General features: G+C 38.7%; 2 protein-coding genes across 14 annotated transcripts in view; one reads left to right on the forward strand and one right to left on the reverse strand.

The window, feature by feature from the left end:
- BMAL1 (basic helix-loop-helix ARNT like 1) overlaps positions 1 to 12,029 on the forward strand; it is a 90,290-nt gene extending 78,261 nt beyond the window's left edge. For all 6 annotated transcript variants that reach the window (XM_051965754.1, XM_051965752.1, XM_051965753.1 and 3 more), the window contains 5 exons: positions 2,895 to 2,983; positions 3,585 to 3,693; positions 5,004 to 5,097; positions 10,590 to 10,692; positions 11,343 to 12,029. In XM_051965754.1, the coding sequence (XP_051821714.1) occupies positions 2,895 to 2,983; positions 3,585 to 3,693; positions 5,004 to 5,097; positions 10,590 to 10,692; positions 11,343 to 11,503 (556 nt within the window). In that variant the 3' untranslated portion in view covers positions 11,504 to 12,029. The remainder of the gene's footprint in view (positions 1 to 2,894; positions 2,984 to 3,584; positions 3,694 to 5,003; positions 5,098 to 10,589; positions 10,693 to 11,342) is intronic.
- Positions 12,030 to 12,593: 564 nt separating this feature from the next.
- BTBD10 (BTB domain containing 10) overlaps positions 12,594 to 23,437 on the reverse strand; it is a 94,795-nt gene continuing 83,951 nt past the window's right edge. For 6 of the 8 annotated variants that reach the window (XM_051965757.1, XM_051965762.1, XM_051965759.1 and 3 more), the window contains 4 exons: positions 23,235 to 23,432; positions 21,546 to 21,650; positions 20,821 to 20,931; positions 12,594 to 13,718 (listed from right to left, as the gene is read on the reverse strand). In XM_051965757.1, coding sequence (XP_051821717.1) covers positions 13,408 to 13,718; positions 20,821 to 20,931; positions 21,546 to 21,650; positions 23,235 to 23,432 — 725 coding nt within the window. In that variant the 3' untranslated portion in view covers positions 12,594 to 13,407. The remainder of the gene's footprint in view (positions 13,719 to 20,820; positions 20,932 to 21,545; positions 21,651 to 23,234; positions 23,433 to 23,437) is intronic. The other 2 variants (XM_051965758.1, XM_051965764.1) reach the window with 1 other exon arrangement.

The following is a 23,437-nucleotide window of genomic DNA, read 5'->3' on the forward strand; positions in this document are numbered from 1 at the left end:
AAAGATATGTTGAAGTGTGTGTGTGTGTTTTTTTTTTTTAACTTTAGTACAGGTCTATTCTAAAGCTGTAAATTTTTTTTAAATATTCATGTTGGCACTAACTTTTTAGCTGTGTTTCATAAATTCACTAGAGGTAAAATATATGCAGTATAACCTGAAATATTATTTTGAAGATTTTAACTAGTGACTTGAAACAGTGGAATAGATGGAATTCAGTGGGAAGGGTATAGTAAAGCCTGCATAAGTACCCTTTTGAGTCCCCATCTCCTCCCCTTTCTCCTCTCCCCTCCCCCCCCCCCCCCCCACTGTGACTACTGAACAGTCAGAAGATGGGCAAAGAGCACAGTGCAGATTCCCAGAAAAGCCCCTAGGGGAGCCAGGTATTGCTAGTACCACTGGATATTGGACTAAAAAGACCCATAGAGAAAAGCAGCTGAAAGAGACATAAGACATATTGCCCATTATAAAGAAACGTATCCTAAAACGTCTCGTTTGCTGACCTATGGGCCAGAAATGGCAGAATCATGGAATATAATGTTAGCAAGGACTAAAAAGGCAATTTGGTCCAATTCATACCTGATCTCTGCAGCATCCCCGACAAGTGGTCATCCATCCTCTGCTTGAAGAACTCTAGTAAGGGGCCACCTACCACCATCTAAGGCAGCTCATTCCACTGCTGAATAGCTCTTATTGTCAGAAGTTTTCCTTACATCAATCCCTAAATCCATCCTATAACTTCTACCCACTGTGCCTAACCTTCTGCATCAGGCTTACATTCACCGATTTAAAACTGGAAGAAATATTAGAGGCTTTTGATCTACTCTCTCTCCCCTTCCCCAATTTTATTGATGAACCTACAGAGACAAAGGTGAAATCCCTTCTCCAGGATCACAGTGGTAGTAAAAGACAGCCCCAGGATTTATCTAGAGCTCTTTTACTTCTATCCCTTGGTTCTAATCTCTCTGTACCCAGATGGTCCTTGGCACATAGGATGGCCGCTCTCAAGTTCGCTTTCCTGCCCAGCCTCTAAGCTTCTCTTCTCTCGGCTGCCTAATTTCTCTGCTCTTGGCCATCCTGGTCGCCGTCCTAAGACATTCTGTAGCTGATCAATGTCCTTCCTAAAAAAATGTGTTGCCCAGAGATGAACACCGTGCTCTGGCTAGATGGGTTCTGACGCCAGAGGAGGGCTGAAGGCTAAGGTTTTATTGGCTTTCTTGGCTCCAGCTCACGCATCTGTCATGTGGCACTGTTGACTGATTGACTCCGCCTCTAGAGCTTCACAAGATCTGCGACCTAACCCGCTTCTTCCTGCATCTCACACTTTTGAAATGGATTTCTTGAACTTCAGGGTAGGACTTTACATTTATCCATATTAAAGTTCACCTTAGTAGGTTCAGCTCCATATCCCAGCATATCGAGAACTTTGGATTCCGTTTCTGTCAGACTTATTTGCTCTCCCTCCCAGCTTAGTGTCATCTGCAAATGTCATAAGCATGCCATCTGTGCCTTTATCCAAATCATTTATTAAAATGTCAACCAGCAGAGGGCCAAGGTCTCATCCCTGAACACTTCACTCGAGACCTCTTTGGAGCTGACTATTCAACCAGTTTTGATTACATTAGACTTAGACCGTATCTGCTCCTTGTCTAGCGGTGTAGCGTGAAAGACAAGCAAATAAATGCTTTGCCAAAATCTAAGTGAACTATATAGCATGGCCTTGCTCGACTACTTTATGAACCCTGTCACAAATGAAAATTAAGTTAGTCTGACATGACCTTGTTTCAGAGCCAGTTTTTTTCATCACTGCTACCCTTTTAGATGTTCATTAATTATCCCCTTGATATTGTTTTTAGATTTTGCTAAGAGGAATTGAAGTCAAACTCACTAACCTAGTTTGCCCAGTCTCTTCCCTTTTGGAAAATGGGAAACTTGCCCATCTCTAGTCCTGTGGCACCTCTGCCAGTCTCCAGGATCTTTCAAAGAGCATTAACAAGTAGCTCAATAATTCTGCCTGCTGGTGATTTCAGTACACTGAAGTGGGTTCATCCAGACTTGGGGACTTGACTTCCTGACTGGCATCTAAGTGCACTCTTACTGCCTCAGGGTATTCCTGCCTGGTGTACCCTTCCTTGAGGCTTGGGAGGGAAAAAAGAAAACAGAACTGAACTAAGAGTGGAGCAATTCTGTCTTCTGTCACATTAAATTATCTTCTAGGCACCCTGATTAGTGTTCTTCTTCCTTCTTAAAGACCATTCTTTTGCCTGATAATTTTAAAGCCTATTTTTGTTTTGTTTTGTTTTTTTTAACACTGTCAGCTTTGGCCTGAGCTTTAACACTCCTGACATCCTTTTAAGACCATGCCATGCTTTTGTTTACATCATCTTGTTAGCAATCAGCCCATGCTTCTACCCTTTGTACATGTTTTTAAAATCTAGGTTGGTCAATGAGTTTCCTGTGTATCCAGCTCTTACACAGCTCTCCTTTTTCTTCATGACTGGAATTATTTCTCTTTGTGTCTTCAGATTTTCGTTCAGGAGCTTCGCATCCCTCCAAGGCTAACTTTGCCTGTAAAATTTAAAACCATGGAAACATACTTATCTTGTTTATGGACCTTTTAAAACTGGGGGGAAGCATGTTACAGTACCTGGGATTTCTTTAGTACCAATTCTAAGATATTGTGGTCAATTGCCCACCAAAATTCCTGTCATTTCTACCTCCATAGCTACTTGTGGGTGAGAAGGAAATCCAGAATAGCAGTTACTCCTTTTTTTGCTTCCTCTGCCTTTTAAAGGTATTAGTAAGGCAAATCCATGATCATTGATTTTGCTAAGATGAAAGACAAAAATTTCTAAACAGGAATGACTCATTTTACTTTATTGCTGGGATGTTCACAGAGCCAACGTACTAGAAAGCGGGGACCCAAGTTTCCCACAGCTCACAGCTTCTCCCCACAGCATGGATAGCATACTGCCCTCTGGAGAAGGTAATTACATACTTTGGGGATATTGAGACTAATCTCACATCACATTCTCTATTCTACGGGGAGGGAGGGAGGGAAGCAGGGAAAGGTGACACTTTCATTCTCCTTAAACAGACTAGAAGTATCAAAGGAGCCTTATAACTTAGATTTTTCTGTGGATCCTAGCATTTTTTTTAAGCAATTAAATATAGCTGTGGACCCTAGAAATATTCCCCACCACTACCACCACCCTCCCACATCCAACTATCCATGTCATTTGTCCTCCACTATGAAATGATGAATTGGGAAGGAAAGAGAGAAGGGATTCAGACTCTGGTTGGAGATGAATTTCTCCATCACCCCCAAAAGGACTTGAAGACTATTTACAATCATAGAGGGACCATTGACCTGTGCCAGTAGATGTAACCACCCCACTGAAGTTGCAGATCTTTGAAATCTTAAACTAAAATAGTTTAATACAGGTTCTCAAGTGTTCACTTAAAATGTGTCATAGAACTAGGCCATTTTTATTTGTTGAAATTAGTTATTCCAAGGGAAAAATGCATTTTCCTATTCCTTCCCCTTTCTCTTGAATGCTCTCTATTCCTTCCTATCTTTGTTATAGGTGGACAGAAGAGGAGCCATCCTACTGTTCCTGGAATTCCAGGTGGAACAAGAGCTGGTGCAGGAAAAATTGGTCGAATGATTGCAGAAGAGATCATGGAGATACACAGGTAGGTGACAGCCTACAATTTGCTTCCCTTAAAATGAAACAGTTGAAGAAATTGGCCCTTAATACAATGGTACATATCTTAGGTATCCCTAAGAAAATTGCAACCATCAAGCATCATGAAAAAGGATTCATTTGCGATGCCTGAGATGCATTTTAGTGTTTGGAACTCATTTAGCTGTGTGCCAGATCTCATTCTGTCCCAGGCTCTGGGGCTGCTTTGCAGGTTGGGAAGAAGAGTTGGTTCTTGTGATAAAACCCTTCACAGTGTACTATAACCCTTCACTGGGAATGGAGTTCTGATTTCCAGAATTCATGCAAACCAACCAGACTAGTTCAGAATATTAGGGACCACGATGAAGGAAATTAGTTAGGAGGGGCACGTGACAGTTCTTTGTGAAGTGATTTGAAACTATATTTAAAACTTCATGCACCAGTCTCAGGAGATAAGCAGTCCATTATTTAATCTTGCTTCCATGGGAAAGGAAGCTTTAAGAACTTGGAGAATGGAAAGGCTCTCAAATTTACCTTTTGTGACAAATGTTAGTGTCTAAATGTAGGAAGTCCAAGTGTAGGTCATTGAGCACCTTGGCCGCAGCAGACGGAGGGTAGTCTGGGCCAAGAATTCACCATGAGGTTTTAGCAGGGTTCCCTTGAGAAACTGTACGGACAGCTAGGGGCATGCTGTTTCCTGGCAGTTGTACAGTCCTAGTCATCTGGTTAAGATGTGTTTTCATAAAAGGAGCACCATGAAATACCTGAGTCTTAGCTGAATTAATAAAGTGTGGCAAAAAGGACAGACCACCAAGCTCTCACTACTAAGTTCACAATCACCATGAACTTGGAGGACCTTTTTGGACAAGTCCTTGCTGATGCATACAATGGAGTAATTTTCATGGGGTCTTACTCTCACCCACTCTTACCCCTTTCCTCCCTGCTCTTCCCCACACCAAAGTGGTGGTTCAGAGCAGAATCTTACAGTGAACGGTGTGATTTTAACAAGCATAATGATTGAATCCAACAACTTACCTCTTTGGCTTTGGTTAAGGAGATCGGGGGAGCAAAGATAGGGGAAGGATAACGTAAAGGTTTCTCCAGCCCATCTGACAGCATTGAATGAAACCAGCTGACCCTCTGAGCATGTGCTAGTGGATGTGTAGTTATCACAGTGGTCCAAGCCCAAACACCAAACCCAAGATGTCCAAAATGCTTTACCATCAGAGGAAGTGTTCTCCAACCAGAGCTTGAATCCCTTCTCTCTTTCCTTCCCAACCTCTATGATTTTCCCACTTAAGTCTTCCCTTTCTGTGATAGGATAAGAGGGTCATCACCCTCTAGCTGTGGTTCCAGCCCATTGAACATCACAAGCACGCCTCCCCCTGATGCATCCTCCCCAGGAGGCAAAAAGGTAAGACTTCTGTGGTCCCCACTTCCCTAAACCTGACATCTCAAAGAATAGGATTGTTAGCATGGAACTGAGGTTGCTGAATAATACAAGAAAGGCTTTCTGAGGGGGAAGAACTAGAATTATTTTGATTCTTAGCACTGTAAGACAATATATGTGTTTGTGCTCATGTATTTTCATATAGCAGACATTCATACACATGCCTGTATTTGCTTAAAGAAATTGTTGCACATATCCAGATATGGGGTCGTGTATGCGTGTTTACAACAGCATGTGCACATCTGCACCTCTGGGCCTCTACATATTCCTGAAGGTCAGTTTGGAATGTTGGTTCTTCCTGAGTTTATCAGGGTGAAATTAAGTTCCTGTACTTTTCAACTGCTTGAAGACAACTACCAGTACTATGCCTATCTCCTCTTGTCTAGTTCCATCTCGTCTTCTCCATGTTAAACAGACCTTCCACTGTCTCCAGGAGGGAACCAAGCTGAAGACTGTGACCCAATCATCAGCCTTCGAGAGCTCTCCTTGAAGAGGTCTCTTCCCATGCCAGCTGCAGGGCCATTTCCCCCCTGTTTTGTAAACTGTTTTCTGAGCATATATCCATTCATCTGTTTGCATATCTGTCCAAGAAAAGGGCTCAAAAACAGCCCAAGAGTATAAATAGCACTTCCAGAGTGTATGTGGGAGTTGGCCACCCACAGCACAAGCCACATGACTAATTTCTTCTGGCATATGGACTGTTCCCTCTTGTCACCAACCTATCATACCCCAAAAGTCACTAAAAGAACCTCTCTTATCCTAAATGAATCTATGTACCCACCACTCTATTCTAGGAAACAGGTGGAGTTTGCAGTAAGTAATACGAACCAAAGATGAGCAGAGCAGAAGTGTTATGGAATCCAGTGGGTTGGAAGGAACTTCAGAGGCCACTGAGTCCATGGAATAAATGGAAAAGAGTCCCTGTTAGACTACATCTGGCAAGTGAGATCATCTCACCTTTGCCTGACAGTAATACAGGACTCACTGGCTCCTAAGGCCATCCATTTCACTTTTGAATCTCTCTTAATTGTTGAGTTAATGTAATTCTTAAGTTAATTCTAAACTTGCCCCTTGGTAATTTGTACTTGTCATTTCCATTTCTGCATGCCGGTGCTAAGCAGGACAAGTCTGATTCTTCCAATTTGACACCTCCTCTATTACTCGAAGGCAGTTATCATTCCTGTACCTTTCTCTCCTCCTCCACCTCCAGGTTTTTCTATTCCAGATTAAATAGACTCAGTTCCTTCACCACATCCACCTATGGTATAGCCTCAAGGTCCTTCATCCTGTGATCATTCTGTTCTCTGGACATCCTCTAAGTGTCAGTGGGTGAAGAAGCCACTTTTTGGCTTTCTTAACCCAGAATGAACATAATCATAAATTGTCTGACCAGAGCAGTATCCAACAATGTAGTTCATCTTAACCAGGTAATTTGAATTCCTATTTCCAAACTCATTTGTGGTTATCAACTCCCCATAATCCTATTTTTGGCCTGTCCTTTTAGTCAAAAAATTCTTTTTTCCAGAGAAAACAGCCTAAATAAGCATGGTACATGTAAATCTGCCTCTCTTTTCTTCCATGGGATCTCCTCTTTCTCCCCGTATAACTTCACAAAACCAAACCAAACTCCCATCTTTTGGATAGTGCTTAGCATGCCCTAAAAGCCTCAATATATTCTGAACTTTAACACTCCTGACGCTTAATTGTAGCCATTGTGGAAATTCATCCTGTTTGTAAAAGACCTTGCTTTCATCTTTTATATGTTATCTCTTAAAAGTGTAAAACAGTAGTTAATGAATACTTTAGTTCCACAGCAGTCTCTTCAGAGAAAACCCCACTTTTCCTCATTATTCACCTTCATGTTTTCAGAATTCCATTCTCGGGTTGTTTTTTTTTTTAATCCCTATTAGCCTAGAACTTCCATTAGATCCTGCCTATCCCTTTCTCTTTGCCATTTTAAAAACCTAGGATGCATAATTACATTACATCTGGCTTTCCTGTCACAAACTTTTAAATTTCTTCCTAATGCTCCTGTCACTTCCTCTCCAGTAACCAATTTTCCTTCCTCTCAGAGGTAAATGACATCATTAGAGTTAAGTCAAGAAATTCTTAATAGCTCTGGTTCCAGGAGATGGACACACTAGTTCCCCAACAGTATCATACCTTTTTGTCAGGCTTGGAATCTTTCTCCACCCTCAACTGTGTCCTTTTTCTATGCAGGCGGTCTGTCATATACAAAGACAAAATCCCTTGTGTTTGGTCCTCCAGCAATCGTCACACAAATATTCTCCAACATGCTTTTCCCCTCTCCGGTGTATTTTATTTACTAGACTGCTTCTTCACCTTGAAACGCACATTCTCCCCACCTGTTTGTTTTAAAGGAGTACCTGGGTTCATCCCTCTCTAGCAGAATCCTGTTCAGTCTCAGTGATACCTAGGAGATCTATTTTTCTTCTGCGTTCATCTTGTTGCTTATTCTTTGCATTTGTTTATAGAAATTTGGTTTTATTGCTGGCTGCTTTTTTGAAGTTTGCTTCCTGGGAGGCTGTGTATCTCAAGTGCTGCTCTAACTTCATTATAGTTATAATATACTTCTCAGCCTTCTCCTGAGTTTTCAGTTTTGAAGCCCTTTTGATTAGATATTTGTATGGCAAAATGCCATACAAGTGCATTCTTGCTAGCCTTCGCTGATCATCAGTGCTATATTTTAATCCATGGTTTCTAATCCACATCTGAGTCTCATACTCAACCTCACTTCTCCAATCATTTTCCCTCCTTTAAAGCCCTCCTTCATTGGGCAGCAATGAAAAAATGCCATCAGTATTCCAAGTGGCCTTCAGCTTTTTATAAGTTTCAGTAGCCTTGGCAATATTAGCACATCCAATCCAGAAACCATTATTTATACACATATGAATCACCAAAAACAGTAGTTCCCTTTCATCTTAACTGTTTTATTTCAGATATATGCCCCACAAAGACAAAGGATCTTCATATAATAATATTATTAGTTGCCTCGGTACTCCGTTTTCTAAAGTCATTATTATTATATTGTTATGAATTGTTATCACATTCATAGTTGGTTCAGAAAATGAACTCCTAGCCAGCTGTATATTTCAGGACCACAACAAACATACATTTACTAAATGGCAGCTATATGGTTCCTATTTAGGGGCAGAGTAAAATGCATGAAGAATAATGAGATAAGATTGGTTAAAAGGTAAGGCTCTGCTAGCTGGGGTGCCAGTTAGAGGAGTCTGACCTTGATTCACTAGGTATTTCTGAGCAGATGTTAGACATGACAGGCAGATTGGAAGGGAGAGAGAGCTGAGGCAAGATGACGTGTTAGGATTCCACTGTGGTCAGTAAAATAGAATCCTGAGATGAGCCGAGTGTCCCACTCATCGCTGGCAGTAGTGGGGAAAAAAAGAGGGATGAGAGATGATATGTAACATTTAAGATTCACAAAGCACTTTCCATCTGTTATGTCATTTGATGATGTTGGGAGTCTGGGAGAAAAAATTCAAAGATAATCTCACTATTTCCTACAGATGCCAGAAAGAGAAAAGATAAAGTTATGAGGAGGAGCAGGGTTTGGGGATTAGATAATCTCTCTTTTTAATAATAACTTTTTATTAACAGAACCCATGCCAGGGTAATTTTTTACATTATCCCTTGCACTCACTTCTGTTCTGATTTTTCCCCTCCCTCCCTCCACTCCCTCCCCAAGATAGCAAGCAATCCTATACATGTTAAATATGTTGCAGTATATCTTAGATACAATATATGTATGCAGAACCGAACAGTTTTCTTGTTGCACAGGGAGAATTGGATTCAGAAGGTAGAAGTAACCCGAGAAGAAAAACAAAAATGCAAACAATTTACATTCATTTCCCAGTGTTCTTTCTTTGGGTGTAGCTGCTTCGGTCCATCGTTGAGCAATTGAAACTGAGTTAGGTCTCTTTGTCAAAGAAAGGGGATTAGATAATCTTGATGTTCAGTCAATCCAAATACAAGTTATTATGCCATCTTCCTGATGAACCCTAATTTCATTTTCTCCCCCTCTGCATTTGCCATTCAGCTGATTAAACTCCATTAAATCCACTAATTCATTAGCATTTTGACTACTTCTCAGAGCTGGAAGGAGTGCAATGAAATTTTTAAAGGCAAATTTCAGTCTAATTAATATCTATTAAATGACTGTTGTGTTCATAATAAAATACAAGAATTAGAACCTTTTCAATTCAGACCATTTTTTGAATGGTCTTTGCTAGCTGCTAGGACACCAAGTGAGATACAGTGATACTTATTAAGTATCCAGCTTTGGTGGAGACACACATGGACATGAACTGCAGAGTATGACATTACATGGGTGGATTCTAATCTGTTCCACTGGAGACACCCATAACAATAACCTTAGATGCAGGGGAGGACGTATCTGGGTGAAAAGGTGAAATAAGGTATAGTTGTGTTCTCCTGGAGCATGTCTGCATCACAGAAAACAGAGACCTAGTAATCAGAGCAGAATGGTAAGTGTTTGAGGTTAGAAAGTGTTATGGAAGCATGAAGGCGATCACTTCTTATTGGAAGAAAGTTTAAAATGGGAGTCAGTACTAGGCACAGGAAACAATTCAGCAAAGGTATAGAGAGGCAAAAGTGTGGGCTGGTGTGACTGGAATTTGAAGCTTTAATGTTGAAAATTATTTTGTCTGTTACTTACCTGGAAAAAGCTGCAGAGCTAGTAGTTCAGCAGTCTTAGTTTGAAAATTGGGGCACTGCGAAGGTCCAAAGCCACAAAAGAAATCCTCAAAAGACTTCCTGTCAGGCATAGAACTTAGCTCATTTCTCCACAGCTAGCTTTTTCATCATATCCTAGTTATAGCTTTTTTAAATGTCCACTTCCTGGATGCATAGTAGAAAAGGGCAGAGAAGAGGGCCCTCACCATTGTGCCGCTATCTCTGGCACAGGGCCTGGTGTGTAGTAGGCTCTTAACACACATGGGTTCATTTAATAATTCTAGGTCTGAAGGCAAATATAAGAACATCCCTTAAGTTTCATCTTCTTATCTGTTTCCCTGGCTTGGAGATGGTGTAGTTGGTGATACTCTTCCCTATCACTGTGAAAGATAGACAACCTAGAAGTCACTTTACTTATATGCAGGGGGGGCACCAGGGTGGACCTGTTGACATTTAGTGGTCGAGACTGAGCATTGAGCATTAAGTTCTAAGGTGTTATTAATACAGCATGTAATGATGATCCTGAACCAAATGAACAGAGAATAATTTTTAAAATGAAGGTTTTGCCCCACTAACTTTTCTAACAAATTTTAGCATGAGGAATCTTTCAAGTTAAGACTATTTCAGATGGCCTCTTTGGTTTTTTTGCCCTTAGTAATCATACTGCTTGTCTGAGATTTGCATTTAATACACAAAAACTCCTATGCTTTCCCATTTGACAGATTTTAAATGGAGGAACTCCAGACATTCCTTCTGCTGGTCTCCTCCCAGGGCAGATTCAAGATAACCCTGGTTATCCATATTCCGACAGTTCCTCTATTCTCGGTAAGTAACACTGATATTAATCACTTCAATAAGACTGCCAAATCCAGTAACAGGTTTTGGTTTTTTATTGTTATTTTTTTAAATATCTTTTAAGCGTTTTTAACATAAATCAGCTTTGTCTCCCTGAAGGTGTGTCCTACCCCTCCCATCCCACAATCTACCCACCCCAAATTTTAGCAGTACGTCAGGCTAGTACAAACTAACTAGCCTGCCATTTGGGCTAAGAGTTTGAGAGAATTTAACATTTTGGGGACAGAAATAATAGCTGAAGTTATAAAAAATAGTCACCCAACTTCTTCAAAAAGAATCTATTCAACTTCTTTTTCCCCCTAGTCTGCCTAAAGCCTTCCTTTTATAATCAGTCTCTGATCTCTCTTTTTTGGTTCTCAGTAATAAGCCCCTTCTCCTCCTTTTCCTGGATTAATATGGAACTGAATTGTTTTAAATGTTTCTGATTCCTACAGAATTTAACTGTGCTCTTGAATCTTTCTCCTAAAATCTTAGGGAAAAGGACCCCCACTTAAGCAATAAATAGATTTGCTTAAAACACTAAGTTCAAAATATCAAAAGTTTGATATAGGAATTTTACAAAATGAAATTAAAATCACAGGAAGTAATTCTGACTACTAAGAAGTTTGTTTTCTATTCAGGTGAGAATACCCATGTTGGTATAGACATGATTGATAACGACCAAGGTTCCAGCAGCCCCAGTAACGACGAAGCAGCCATGGCAGTCATCATGAGCCTCTTAGAAGCAGATGCTGGTCTTGGTGGCCCTGTGGATTTCAGTGACTTACCTTGGCCACTTTAAACATCATTTTACTGCACAGTTGCTTCAGCAACATCTGCAGTATCAAAGTGCATTATTGGTGGAGTTTGACCGTCTGTGAAGCTTCTTGGATAAAGAGATAAAAGCTTTTATGTTCAAACTTCATAAAAGCCATCTCAAAGCCATTGATACAAGTCAATCCTACTATGTGTAACTTAAGACAAAGTGGAACTAAAACCGCTACAGTGTTTCTGCATCATTGATTATTGAGCTAGCTGTGAATAGCTTGCATTAATTGTATATTTTGGATTCTGTTCGTGTTGAATTTTTAAATCATTGTGCACAGAAGCATCATTGGTAGCTTTTATATGCAAACAAACAGTCATTTCAGATGTATGGTGTTTTTACACTACAAAGAGGTCCCCCATGTGGACATTTCTTATACTAATTGTATCATAAAGCTGTTTATTCTTTCTTGTAAGAATCCTTTACTATAAATATGGGTTAAAGTGTAATGTATTAGACAGTTAAATATTTTTAAAATAAATGTTTCCTTTGTTCTATAAAACACCATTTGCTTTTTTAAACAAGTAATTTGAAAAGAATATTCCTGTTGCTAAATTTAACTGTCCATCATGGATTCAAGAATGATGATTATCATGTATTCCATCCCTTCTTTACTTTCATAGTAAACTACCTAGAGTGTGCTTTCCCTTCTTTGGCTTGGGTACTCACATAGTATGTTTTCAGTAAAACAGAGCTGTGATGATTCTGAAAGCAAAAATGATGTATCACAGATGTTTTAGCAAAGATCTTTCAAATTTAAAGTTCAGAATTTTATTCTTTCTTAGTATTATTTTGGCTTATGACAACTAGTCATAGATATCCTTGTTTTTCCCATTGGCACCATTAGGTAATGCTAAACTCAACTCTAAATCACCTAATCTTTCAGGATCTTTAGGAATCAGGAGGTATGTTACATGCAAGTTACCAGTTGACGGCAGTGCCATGATGTGATATGGCTATCTATCGATCATGATTATTTTTAGGGGCCTGCCCTTATGCCTTCCAAATAGTAATGACCGAGTCAACAATCTGCTAATTCTAAGAATTAATAATCTGGTCAGAAACATGAAAACAATGTAAGTTTATTTCAATGAAAAACTCAAGTTTACAATCATTTAGTAAACGAGAAGTGAACACTTCATTCCTATCCCATGACATTTATGAAAACACCTTGTCAGTAAATAAATATCTGTGAACAGATTAAAGATAAGGCAGACTGGATGATAAATCACCTCTGCTGTTCACATCCCTGCATGTGACTCACACAAAATGAGTGAAAAACTGCACTGGGAAACAGACTAAACAGCTACTGAATATCATCCTAATCATTCAACGAGCCCAGTGGTAAATACTTACACTTTGTGCTCACTCGACAGTGAGCAGCAAAACCTACTAACAGATGCCAACTGCATTTCCACTTTTTGCTGAAGAGGCTTTGATAGGAGCACTTGTTTAAATTTGTATTGTGCATCACAACTATAAAAAATGGCTTTAAGAATTCCACAGAACCACCATTTATAAAGTGCTACTATCAATATTGTGTCACTGCATTTTGTCCGGGCTGTGGCCAAAGTCTATGGTGAAGGTCCACCAGTACCCCCTACTGCCAATCCCACCATTTCTAAACGTGAGAGAACTGTCCAGCATACAAAGAACCAATTTCACAAACCTACTGGTAAACAAATACATTTATATAAGTGGAACCTCAGGATGTCAGACTGATACCTTTGGTCTTTTAAAAAAAAAGTCCACACTGCAATCTCCTAAACACTGGTGTGTGCATTTCACAATGAAGAACAGCGGCATTGCAGTGCCGAAGAATGAGGGCAGCATCACTGGTGAGAGGAGCATGCTAGCATTTGTAAGATGGGCTGCCTCCATCACAGCATTGGACTCTGTCCCTCAGGATCCATCTCATTGCTGCCAGGAGGAGGAGGAATAGGTAGAATATCCAGCTCATCCACTTGAGGTGTTGGATGCATGACCACCAGCTGGTCCTGGGGAATGTCTGCGGCAGCTGCTGCTAGGTTTGTGATAGACTTACTTTTCACACACTGGAAGTCCACATGCCGACTTTTTCCTTCCTCCTTCTCCCAGGACATGCGAATAAATGGTCTTTGGACATAGTTGTAGATGACTTCTGGGCGCCCACCAGGCCTTTTCTTGACTTTCTCTTTGTAAGTGGGATACCCTAAAGGAAAGATTTTGCATAAATTGACGAAATACATTAACTTCTTTGAAAACCAATTTTCCTCATCTACACTGAAAATTAGATCAGAAAACTTCTAAAATATTTTCTTGCTCTCTCATTATATGACCTATACTTTTAACACATCAGAATTAACAGATGCATGACAAAGGAAGAAGGCTAGCCATAAAGTCAGGAGACAGATCCATAAATGACTTTACAACTTACTATAATTGCCATTGTGGGAAAGAATAGCCTATGATCCTCAGTTTAATTATGATAATACTTACAAATAGCTACTGAATGCCCGCAAACCTTAAAGCCCTATTAAAACAACCATTAAGAAAGAAAGCATTTCCTTTTGCAAATTAGATGATCATATGCTCTCAATAATAGAAAAAAATTATGGAAGTTTACATTTTACTAGTTAAATGGGGTTACTTTCAAATCCCTCTCCTTGAAAAAAACAATTCAAGAGAGAGCAATTTCACCTACCTTAAAATACATTGTTTCAAAAACAGGTGGCCATCTCCTGAATCAAAAAAAACTTTTCCTTGTTGCCTTTTTAATGTAACAGCTTCTTCCCAGTCCCCAAGCTCATTAAGCTTATTTATTCGACCAGTATTTACTGAGCATTTGCAGTAAAATAAGTCCAAGTGTAAGAGATGTCCTAGCTGTGTTTGTGATAAATGCCAAAGAAGTGGGGTATGATAGTAAACATTATCAAGAATTCAGGAGAGCAAAGATGACTGCCCAGAGAAGAGGACGGGAAGAAGTAACACTGAAGAAAGCTTAGAAGGATGGGTAAGCATAGAGAAAAGATTAAATTAGGCAGACAAAATCATGGATAAAGAATCAGAGACTCAAGAACAAGAAGGTACTTCAGAGGGCATCTAGCTCAACTTTCTTATTATAAAGGAGGAAAAAGAGACCCTAAGGTTACATACAGTATCAAAAGCAGGGTATGAACCTCTGACACTAGACTCGGCTGCTTCCTGAAGTGTGTGAACTCTATACACTGAGGAAAATTTGGGGCATGGGGTGGAAGGGACACAGACTGGGCAACGAGAACCACAGTTTAGCAGCATCAAATGGTTTAACTTCAGGACAATTTTCTATCGGGGGTTACTGTGTGGCAAAATAAAATAAAAGTCCCAAGGAATGCACGAGTCATATTTGAAGGTTGACAAGTGGCAAAGTTCCCTTTTCACTAGATTCAAGTTCCGTGATAGGGTTTTATCTTATAATAGAGTCTTTCCAACCCTACACCAAATTCTGGACAACACATGATCTTTCAAAAGACATTACAGGCCCCACCACTCAAAGCTTACCTGCTCCAAGCTATCACTCACATCATCCAAAAATGGCATCAGGCATGAAACTGCTATTTCTATAAATAGAATCATCCACATATACACAAATCTACATCAAGAAAACTACATGAATTGTTTCACTTTACTACTGTTACATCTCTGGAAAATTTCCGTGGCTCACAAGTCCAGCCTTAATATGGTATTTGTCCACTAGAGGGAGCAGCAAACCCTCTCAGCTCTATCCACTGCCTGAGATCCCATTCAGACCCTCAATCAACACTTAAAAACCTGGGTGATCCCTGGGCCTCAGTTTTCTCACCTGTAAAATAAGGGTGTTGGACTCCAAGGTCCCTTCAAGCTCTAGTGCTATGAACCTAGTAAAATGCATGTAGTTGCATCAAATAGGGGTGATTTTTTTTCTTTTTTTAAATAAAAGCTGGCCTATTTTGCAGTAATTAGAATGGAAAGTATATTGGCCAGAATGCCTCACTTATTTAAAAAGGAAAAGAAAACCAAGACCCAAAATAACATTTTCTCAAGGCAGGAAAAGGCAAGAACTGACTTTAAAGTAGCAGGAAGCATCCCTGTTACCTCAGTCTCATTTCCTCCCACTACTACATTTTCCTCCTATTACTTCACCATTACTATGACTACAGGGATGAGAAGATTCAACTTCAGGGAAAAGAGGAATTGAGAAGGAAGGAAGAAGGGATGAGTGTGCTCATTGAAGCAACATTCTGGGAGCTGTATCAAAATATAATCTTTGTTACAAAGATAGGTTAAACAAATTGGAGAAACTTTAGGGGAGATTTTTCCAAATTTCTCTACCAATCCATTGTGGGTTTACAACTTTAAGGGCAAATGGGAAAACAAACTTCAGGGCAAAATGTGCTATTGCAGAATGGGAAGTGGAAAAGGCAAATAACCCCTTCCCGGAGCATAAACAGAAATGTGAGTAATAAACTAGGTGATTTCCCTATAAAATTCTAGAGTCCTACAATAGCCTTCAACATCCAGATAAATTCAGTTTTTATTTCTCTGAAAAAAAATTTGAGTAATTTTATGACAAACCACCTCCTAAGCCTAAAAGGAATGATAGGGTGCCAAGGGGCTGAATAGCACTGTCTCAAAATATCAACAACACACAAGTATCCCTTCCCTACTTCTCCCACCCCACAAAGAGAAATGCATATGAAGATAGGATAGTCAATTATAGAAAGAACATTATTTTTCCAAATGCAAAAGTGTCTCCAAACCCTTTCCCCTCATAGGTGATCAGAAAAGAATACAAATGTTTCTTCATCAGGATACAAAGATATACCATGAATGGTAGAGAATATAGAATCAGCTCCAAAAGGGAATGAAAACTATCTGAGCTCTCAAGCCTTAAGTGCTAAGGGGTAGTACTTTTTCTGTTCTGAAAAGAAGTCCAAGAAATAACAGATCCCTAGTCCTAATATGAGCAAAGTAATTCTGGGGTGGAGATTAGATTTTGGAACTTCAAAGGCAGGGCTGAATGCTATAACCATACTAATGCAATCTCTTGGTTGTGCTCATCTCTTGAGATCTTATGATGAGAGATTCCAGGAAGGATGCTCAATACTGCCCAACTCCCCAGTGACTTATGTCAACCATCTTATTTTTTCAATCTATCTAGATCTCAGAACTCTTACGATATGTAATAAGAGCATGGAAAGAATATGTTCAGCCATTATAGTATCCAGGGGTAAAGATCCCTTTCAACTGCTTAAAACATCAAGGTCATCTCATGATTCAAAATTAATATACTCCAAGGCCAAAAATCCTCCCCTCATATTCTCATTTGTATTTACCTCCAAATCTCCCCTAAGTTTGTATCATCCCTGGCATTCCCACTCCGATAAAGAAAAGAGTGCTGGATATAGAATTAGAAAATCTGACTGCCATTCACTACCTGTAATCTTGCTCAGCAGACGATTCCCAGTCCAGCAGCCTATCTACTATTTCATATGTCTTCCATCTTCCAGGGCTAACAAGGATTTGGTTCTTTAAAATAATTAGTGTCCCTGATCATTTCTGTGGGGCATCCTCCCATGGCCCTTGAAGCATGGCACCAAGAGGAGAAGCTCTTGCTTCTCTCTCCCTTCTTTGACTTCATTCCTCAGTACTCTCCTTTCTGAGGATTCATTCTATCCACCTTTGTCATTCGTTCAAATCAGACCACTTTCCTCTCTCCCTCCTTTCTCAAGGTTATTACTTGGATTAAGTCATGGCTTCTTCATCACAAGCACTACCTTCTTACCTGGAGACTGCAATATCCATGGAGATGTACTCTGGAACTTGCTGACCTCCAAATTCACCAGCCTTATAAATGCACATGACCGACTTCACAGCCACAAACAGGCATTGAAAATTGGATTCCCCATTTCCATGTTCTAAAGCTCTGAAATGCCTCAAGTGGAACTTCAATCTCTCCCACTTTACCTCATTCCCCCGAATTTAACTTCCATCTTTGCCTGTTGCCTAGTCTATCAACCCTGCTCTAACATCATCTTCCTTTCCTTTGCAGTTGAACCTATAGTTAATCAACTTAACTTTACATTATCACATATTTGTAAGAACTTCTCACCACCTTCTCCTATCACTGATGAGTTTCCATACTTTGACAACCCCCATGCACCCTGAGTTATTTCCAATAACCATCTTCCTCAGTATTCAAGTCCATGCAGCTGAATGCTAAAGTCACAAAAACTGCCAACAGGAATCACTTCAAATTTATATTTTATATCTCAACTTTGTATTCCTTAAATTTTCTATACCATTTTCATATCCTTTTTCTTCTCAGCAGTGAAGTACCTCACCTATTTCATTAAGTTGGAGGCCATCTATTGTGAGCTCTAATCTACATACCTTATAAACTCTCTTTTCTTTTTCTCTTTCAGGCTCTAATAGATAGCACCTTCTCCTTGTGAAAGCCAATTTCTCTCATGGTACTCTTCATTTTATCCCTTCCCATCACCTCCAGAATCTTGCTTTTTGATTATTATTCTTCCCTGTTACCTTCAATCTTTCCTTATCTGTTACCTACACATATATCCAGGTTTCTTTCACCTGTCAGAAAAATTCTTCCCTTGAATCTACTATCCCTCTCAATCATCATCCTGTAATTCTTTATTCCTAACTACCAGAAAAGTTCATTGTCAATGTTGCCCCCCCCCCATTTCTTCAGCTCAACTCTCTTTTCTCAATCCCTTGCAATTTGACTTCCAATATCAATAAGTGATTGAAACTCTTATTTCTAACATAACAACCTTTTAAAATAATCAATGGCCTTTTCTCAGGCCATGTTCTCCTTCAGCTCCTGGGGCACTGGCATATCCCAGGGCTTGCTTAGTCTTTGATGTTCTTCTTTTCCCTCTCCACATTTTTTTAAAGATTTCATTAGCTCCTACAGTTTCAGTTATAATCTCTATCCAGACAACTCGCAATTATCTATCTATCGCTAATCACTAGTCCTAATCACTATACTGAATCCCAATCCCACATTACCAGCTATCTACTGGACATCACAGAGCATGTTTAAAACAAACCAGATTTCCCTTTAAATCCATCCCTCTTCAAAACACCTTTTTTTCCCCTGAGATTACTGTTCTAGTAATCAAGGTTCACACATATAAAGTAATCTAATTCATTTATTACCCAAGAGTCTATCAATTATCAAGTTTTGTCGATTCTTCTTTTGTGCCCAGACCTTTTTCTACACTCATGTGGTCTCTCCTTTGGGGCTTTACTAGCTCTGACATGGATTATTATTATCAGGATGCTTTGTCTCCCTGCTTATTTAGTAATAGTCGTAGTAATAACAATAATGGCAGCTAATGTTTATATTGTGTCTACTCTGCTAAGGCACTGTGACATTTTACAATTATTATGTCATTTGATTGTTATCCCTCTAGACAACTGCATCTCTTTGCTGCCCTGTGTTTCTCCTTTACCGTCTATCCTCAGCAAAATTATAAAACTGATAGTCTCATAGGCCCCAATTCTGTTATTTTCCTATTCAGTTCTCTAATAGCTCTCTATTACCTTCAGGACAAATCATAATTATCTTCAACCTGGTATCTCAATCACTTAACAATATGCCGTCTATTTTCCTTTTCAATCTTCTTCATGAAATCTCATTCTAATCAAGCTGCTTTCCAAGTATGACTGCCTTACTTAAACAAGTGCTCCCTCCTACTCTATGTATGGAATTCCCTTCTCCTTTCTGCCATGCAAAATCCCTTGTTTTCTTTATGGCACAATCTAAGCACCACTTCCTATACAAATTCTGCCCAATTCATTCTTCCAGTAGTCAATGCTCTTTCCCACCAAAATGACCGAGAGGGAAAAGAGCTGGCTTGGAGATCAGGAATCCGTTGACTCAAGTTCCACTTTTTGTATATGCTGGTCCATCCTTTGACAGCTCACTTCCCCTTTTCAATACTTTAGGCAATACTCCTAAGAGTGTAAATGACAGAAAAAGTGCCAAGTAGCATTGCTGGAGAGAGCTTCCCTTTCCCCCCACCAAGAGTTTCCTATATTTACTTGTCCAGATAGATGTTGTTTCCCCCAGTAGACAGTATGCTCAGGAGAACAAAGAGTGTTTCATTTTTGTCACTTTCTACAACACTACGATCTACAAAGAAGATGCTCAAAAGGACTATTTTGTGAACTGAAATATGCTACATAACTCCTCCCAGTTGTGCTTTGTCATTTCATCCCTTTTACCTTCCTTGCTGGATATAATGAGAAAGATAATAATTATGTATAATAATCAATAGTAATACAAGTAGGATTCCTATCATTTTATGGTGACAAACCTCTCATCAGTGATACTATAGAAAAGAGCACCAGATTGAAGTCAGAAACCTGTATACAAATCATGGCTCCAAAAGTTCCTTGCTATGTGACTCTAGTTCTCTGAACCTCACAGGTTTTTCAACTATAAAATAAGATTAATGCTTGTACTATTGTAAATCCTATTAAATTGGGATTTGGATTTCCAATTCCAAATGAAATTTGGAATCACAAAGACTCACTTTCCAGAGTTCAAATCTGACTTCAGACACTTAGTTATGTGACCCTAAGTAAGTTACCTGATTTTACTTGCCTTAGTTTCCTCATCTGTAAAATGAGTTGGAGAAGGAAACAGCAAACAACTCCAGGATCTTTGCCAAGAAAACCCAAATAGGATAGGGAGAACTAATTAAACTAAACTAAAACAATTAAGCAACAACACACAGTTGGTGGCTATGTTTTATTTAGAAATTTTTTCTACTCTCAACCCCCTTTTTCTCAAGAAATGTTACATGACCTCATTTCGAATCTGAAATGGGGTGTTTCTGGCAGCATTTTTGCCTGTGCAATGCAAAGTGTGTGTGTTGTGTGTTCAGAACCACGGATATAGTGAAGTCACACAACACAACATGAGCAAGCAAGTCCTACTAGAAAGATCTCGGATGGATTTTGAATTAATTTTTGGTTGTTTATTCAGAAATCTTTTGCCAAAATTTTTATAATCCTCATATTCAATTATACACCCCTAAATGGGATCATGACCCACAGTTTAAGAAGCTTTGATAACTCTAATAACAGTAACTCATCAGATTTTTTTCTTAAGCTTTCATCCATATTCTTAAAGACTTCTGCTTTTTTCAATCCATTTTAACTAAACATATTTAAGAAGGGAAAAAAAGCATAAATACTACTCTCCTACCTCTGTTGAAAAAACAAAAAAAGCATTAGAAAGAAGACCCATGAATATATCTTACCTTCTATACCCAATCGAATCTTCTTAAGACCTCGCTCCTTCAAGACAGATTTGGCCACATCTCTATTTTCAATGTATTTGAAAAACCTATACAACTTTGTGCTATAAATAACTGGGGACAAAAAGCAACAAATTTTAGAAATTAGTAACAGAAATAAATTTACTGAAACTTTTTACCTTAAATTCATCTTGCTCCACAATCAGCAGGGTCTGATCACCCTAAATCCCCACAATGGATGCAGTAATGCCAAAGGATGACTAGCCAACATCACAGAACAATAAATTCAGTAGAGTTAATATACAAGCAAATCTCTAACAGGGTGGAAACCAGAAAAGCTTTGAGAATCCATCAGGTTACTGCAGCTTAATATTGAAACCCAATCCATAGGAAAAATAATCCAATTCTTTAAAAAAAAAAAAAAAAACTTTAAAGACCTGACAAAAAGAGTGTGTTTTTTAAAAAACAATTGCCCATCAACACAGGCATACTAAAGAACATGGTATAAACCATTTAGATGATTATCAATCTCAAAGGGTAGAGACACAAAACACTATTTGTATTTCATGGATTGAGCTACGAAGTGTGCAGACCTCCCCCCAAACTGTTCTCCACTGAGGTGGCCATCCCACTCAATACTGATGTTAAAAGGCAGAATCGAGCAAGTTCTGCCCAGGTTAGTCTGTTTAGGTCAAACAGGCTTTGCAAAGGACAGAAACTCCACTGACAACATGATGAATCTTCCAAATGTGCTGGGGACTTCAGGGAGTTAGACAGATGGACCCTCCTCGCCTTCTCTCTTTCAGGTGGAGTTATCTCCCTTAAAAGGTGAACTGCAAAGGTTTTTGCAAAAAAAGAAAGACACGCTCACAAACCAAACATGCTGGTTTATAGGATCCAGTTAAAAGGAAAATAAATACTTGCTTTCTCTGGAATAAGTTGGTATTGATTTCTACATCCTTAAAAATGTTGAAAATTTGAGATTTGTCATCATTTCACAGAATGAATGATGTCATAAACCACCATCATTTTATACTACTTTCTAATTAGAAGAAAAAGGCTGGCAGAACTATCTTCATCTTTTACAAATGAATCCTCTTTGGTTAAAATATCTTCTGTCTCAGCAAAATAAGAACTGACAAGGAAAAAATGTTTAAGTCTTTAATCTTCAACATTTAAGTTTTTAAAATCTTCTTTGGAAGAAGGTGAAAAAACAAAAACAAAACTACACTCTTCAAAATGATTAGATAAAGTAATTGTAAACTTTTCTCTATCCTCTGCAGGTAAAAGTTTTGGCTTTGAAAAATAAATCCTAAAGTTTAAGAAATGCATTTTAATAATATGACAGGTTTGTTTGTTTTTTAAACTTTTGATATCTCTTCAATTTTGGAGTTTTTTTTTTTTTAATTATTCATTTTTCCTGTATTTTGTCCAACTTAGGCAGCAAAGACATCATAAAATCAGGTTAGCAGAGAGCCCAGGACTAAGGATTTGTATAGCAATATCAAATATCTAGTACTACTACTGTTCACAAGAAAGACCACAACACTCATCTGAGCACATCATGCAACAAAAATTCCTTAAGGAACAACATGGTAACCTATGACTTTAAATAAAGAAAATAATTTTTAAACAAAGAAAATACTTTTAAGAATTCCAAAATATTTTCTTCACCAAACAGGAAAACCACCAATCAGCTTGAGTTCTTTACCAGGCCCTAAAAAGCCTTGGCCCTTATAAAATTGGCAATCTGAGTGACTAAAAAAGCTCTATCAAAAAGACTAAATGAAGATATTTATAAAAATCTAAATTGTATTGGAAACGCTACCCTATTTTCTTCTGATTTGAGAGGAAAATCTCAGTCATTTCTAGGAAACCTGCCAAAGAGAATATGTGCTTAATGTGTGATTTACCAAAAATATGAAAAGCTCTGGCTGGGGGGCAAGGGAGAGGAAAGGGTTGGAAATGAAACAAAACTTCAATTAGAAAGAAAGTAAAATGATTAAATAAAATGCTGATATTGCCTTAGAGGGAATAATAAGCTTTAAAAAAGCAAAAACATTCTGGTTTTCTAAAGGTATTTGTGGGTTACAACACCATCTACAAATGGGTAGATTATCAAACAAAATGAAGCTCCTCCAGACCAGGATTTACTTCCATAGCACAGTTCACTTAGACTTCTGGGTCAAAAAGTCACTTTTAATCTACAGTGACCAAAATACATTCTAGCAAACTATTTTTACCTTTACAGAAATGTTTCTAAGAGTTACTCATTAATTAAAAAAAATAGCTGTTATGTGCAGCAAAATTCCAAAATAAAAATGTATTCTTTTTATAAACTGACGTCAAAACCTTAAGATAAGGTGATAAAGCAGCAGCATTGGTCCAGCAGAAAAAAGACATCTTCCAATACTTACTCTGTGAATATTCTTCTCCCATCTGTGGAGGGTATTCTTCATCCCAATCAACCACGTCATCATCTGTGAGTACCACTATATGACACTCTCTTTCACCACTTTGGGCACTGGCCACCATGAGAGGGAGGATCATTTCCTCTAAATAAAATTCAAATTGTCTACGAGCACCATCATTTGATAATTCATGCATGAGGGCACCTGAA

The sequence above is a fragment of the Antechinus flavipes genome, chromosome 6 (assembly GCF_016432865.1).
Source record: "Antechinus flavipes isolate AdamAnt ecotype Samford, QLD, Australia chromosome 6, AdamAnt_v2, whole genome shotgun sequence".
Classification (NCBI taxonomy): domain Eukaryota; kingdom Metazoa; phylum Chordata; class Mammalia; order Dasyuromorphia; family Dasyuridae; genus Antechinus; species Antechinus flavipes.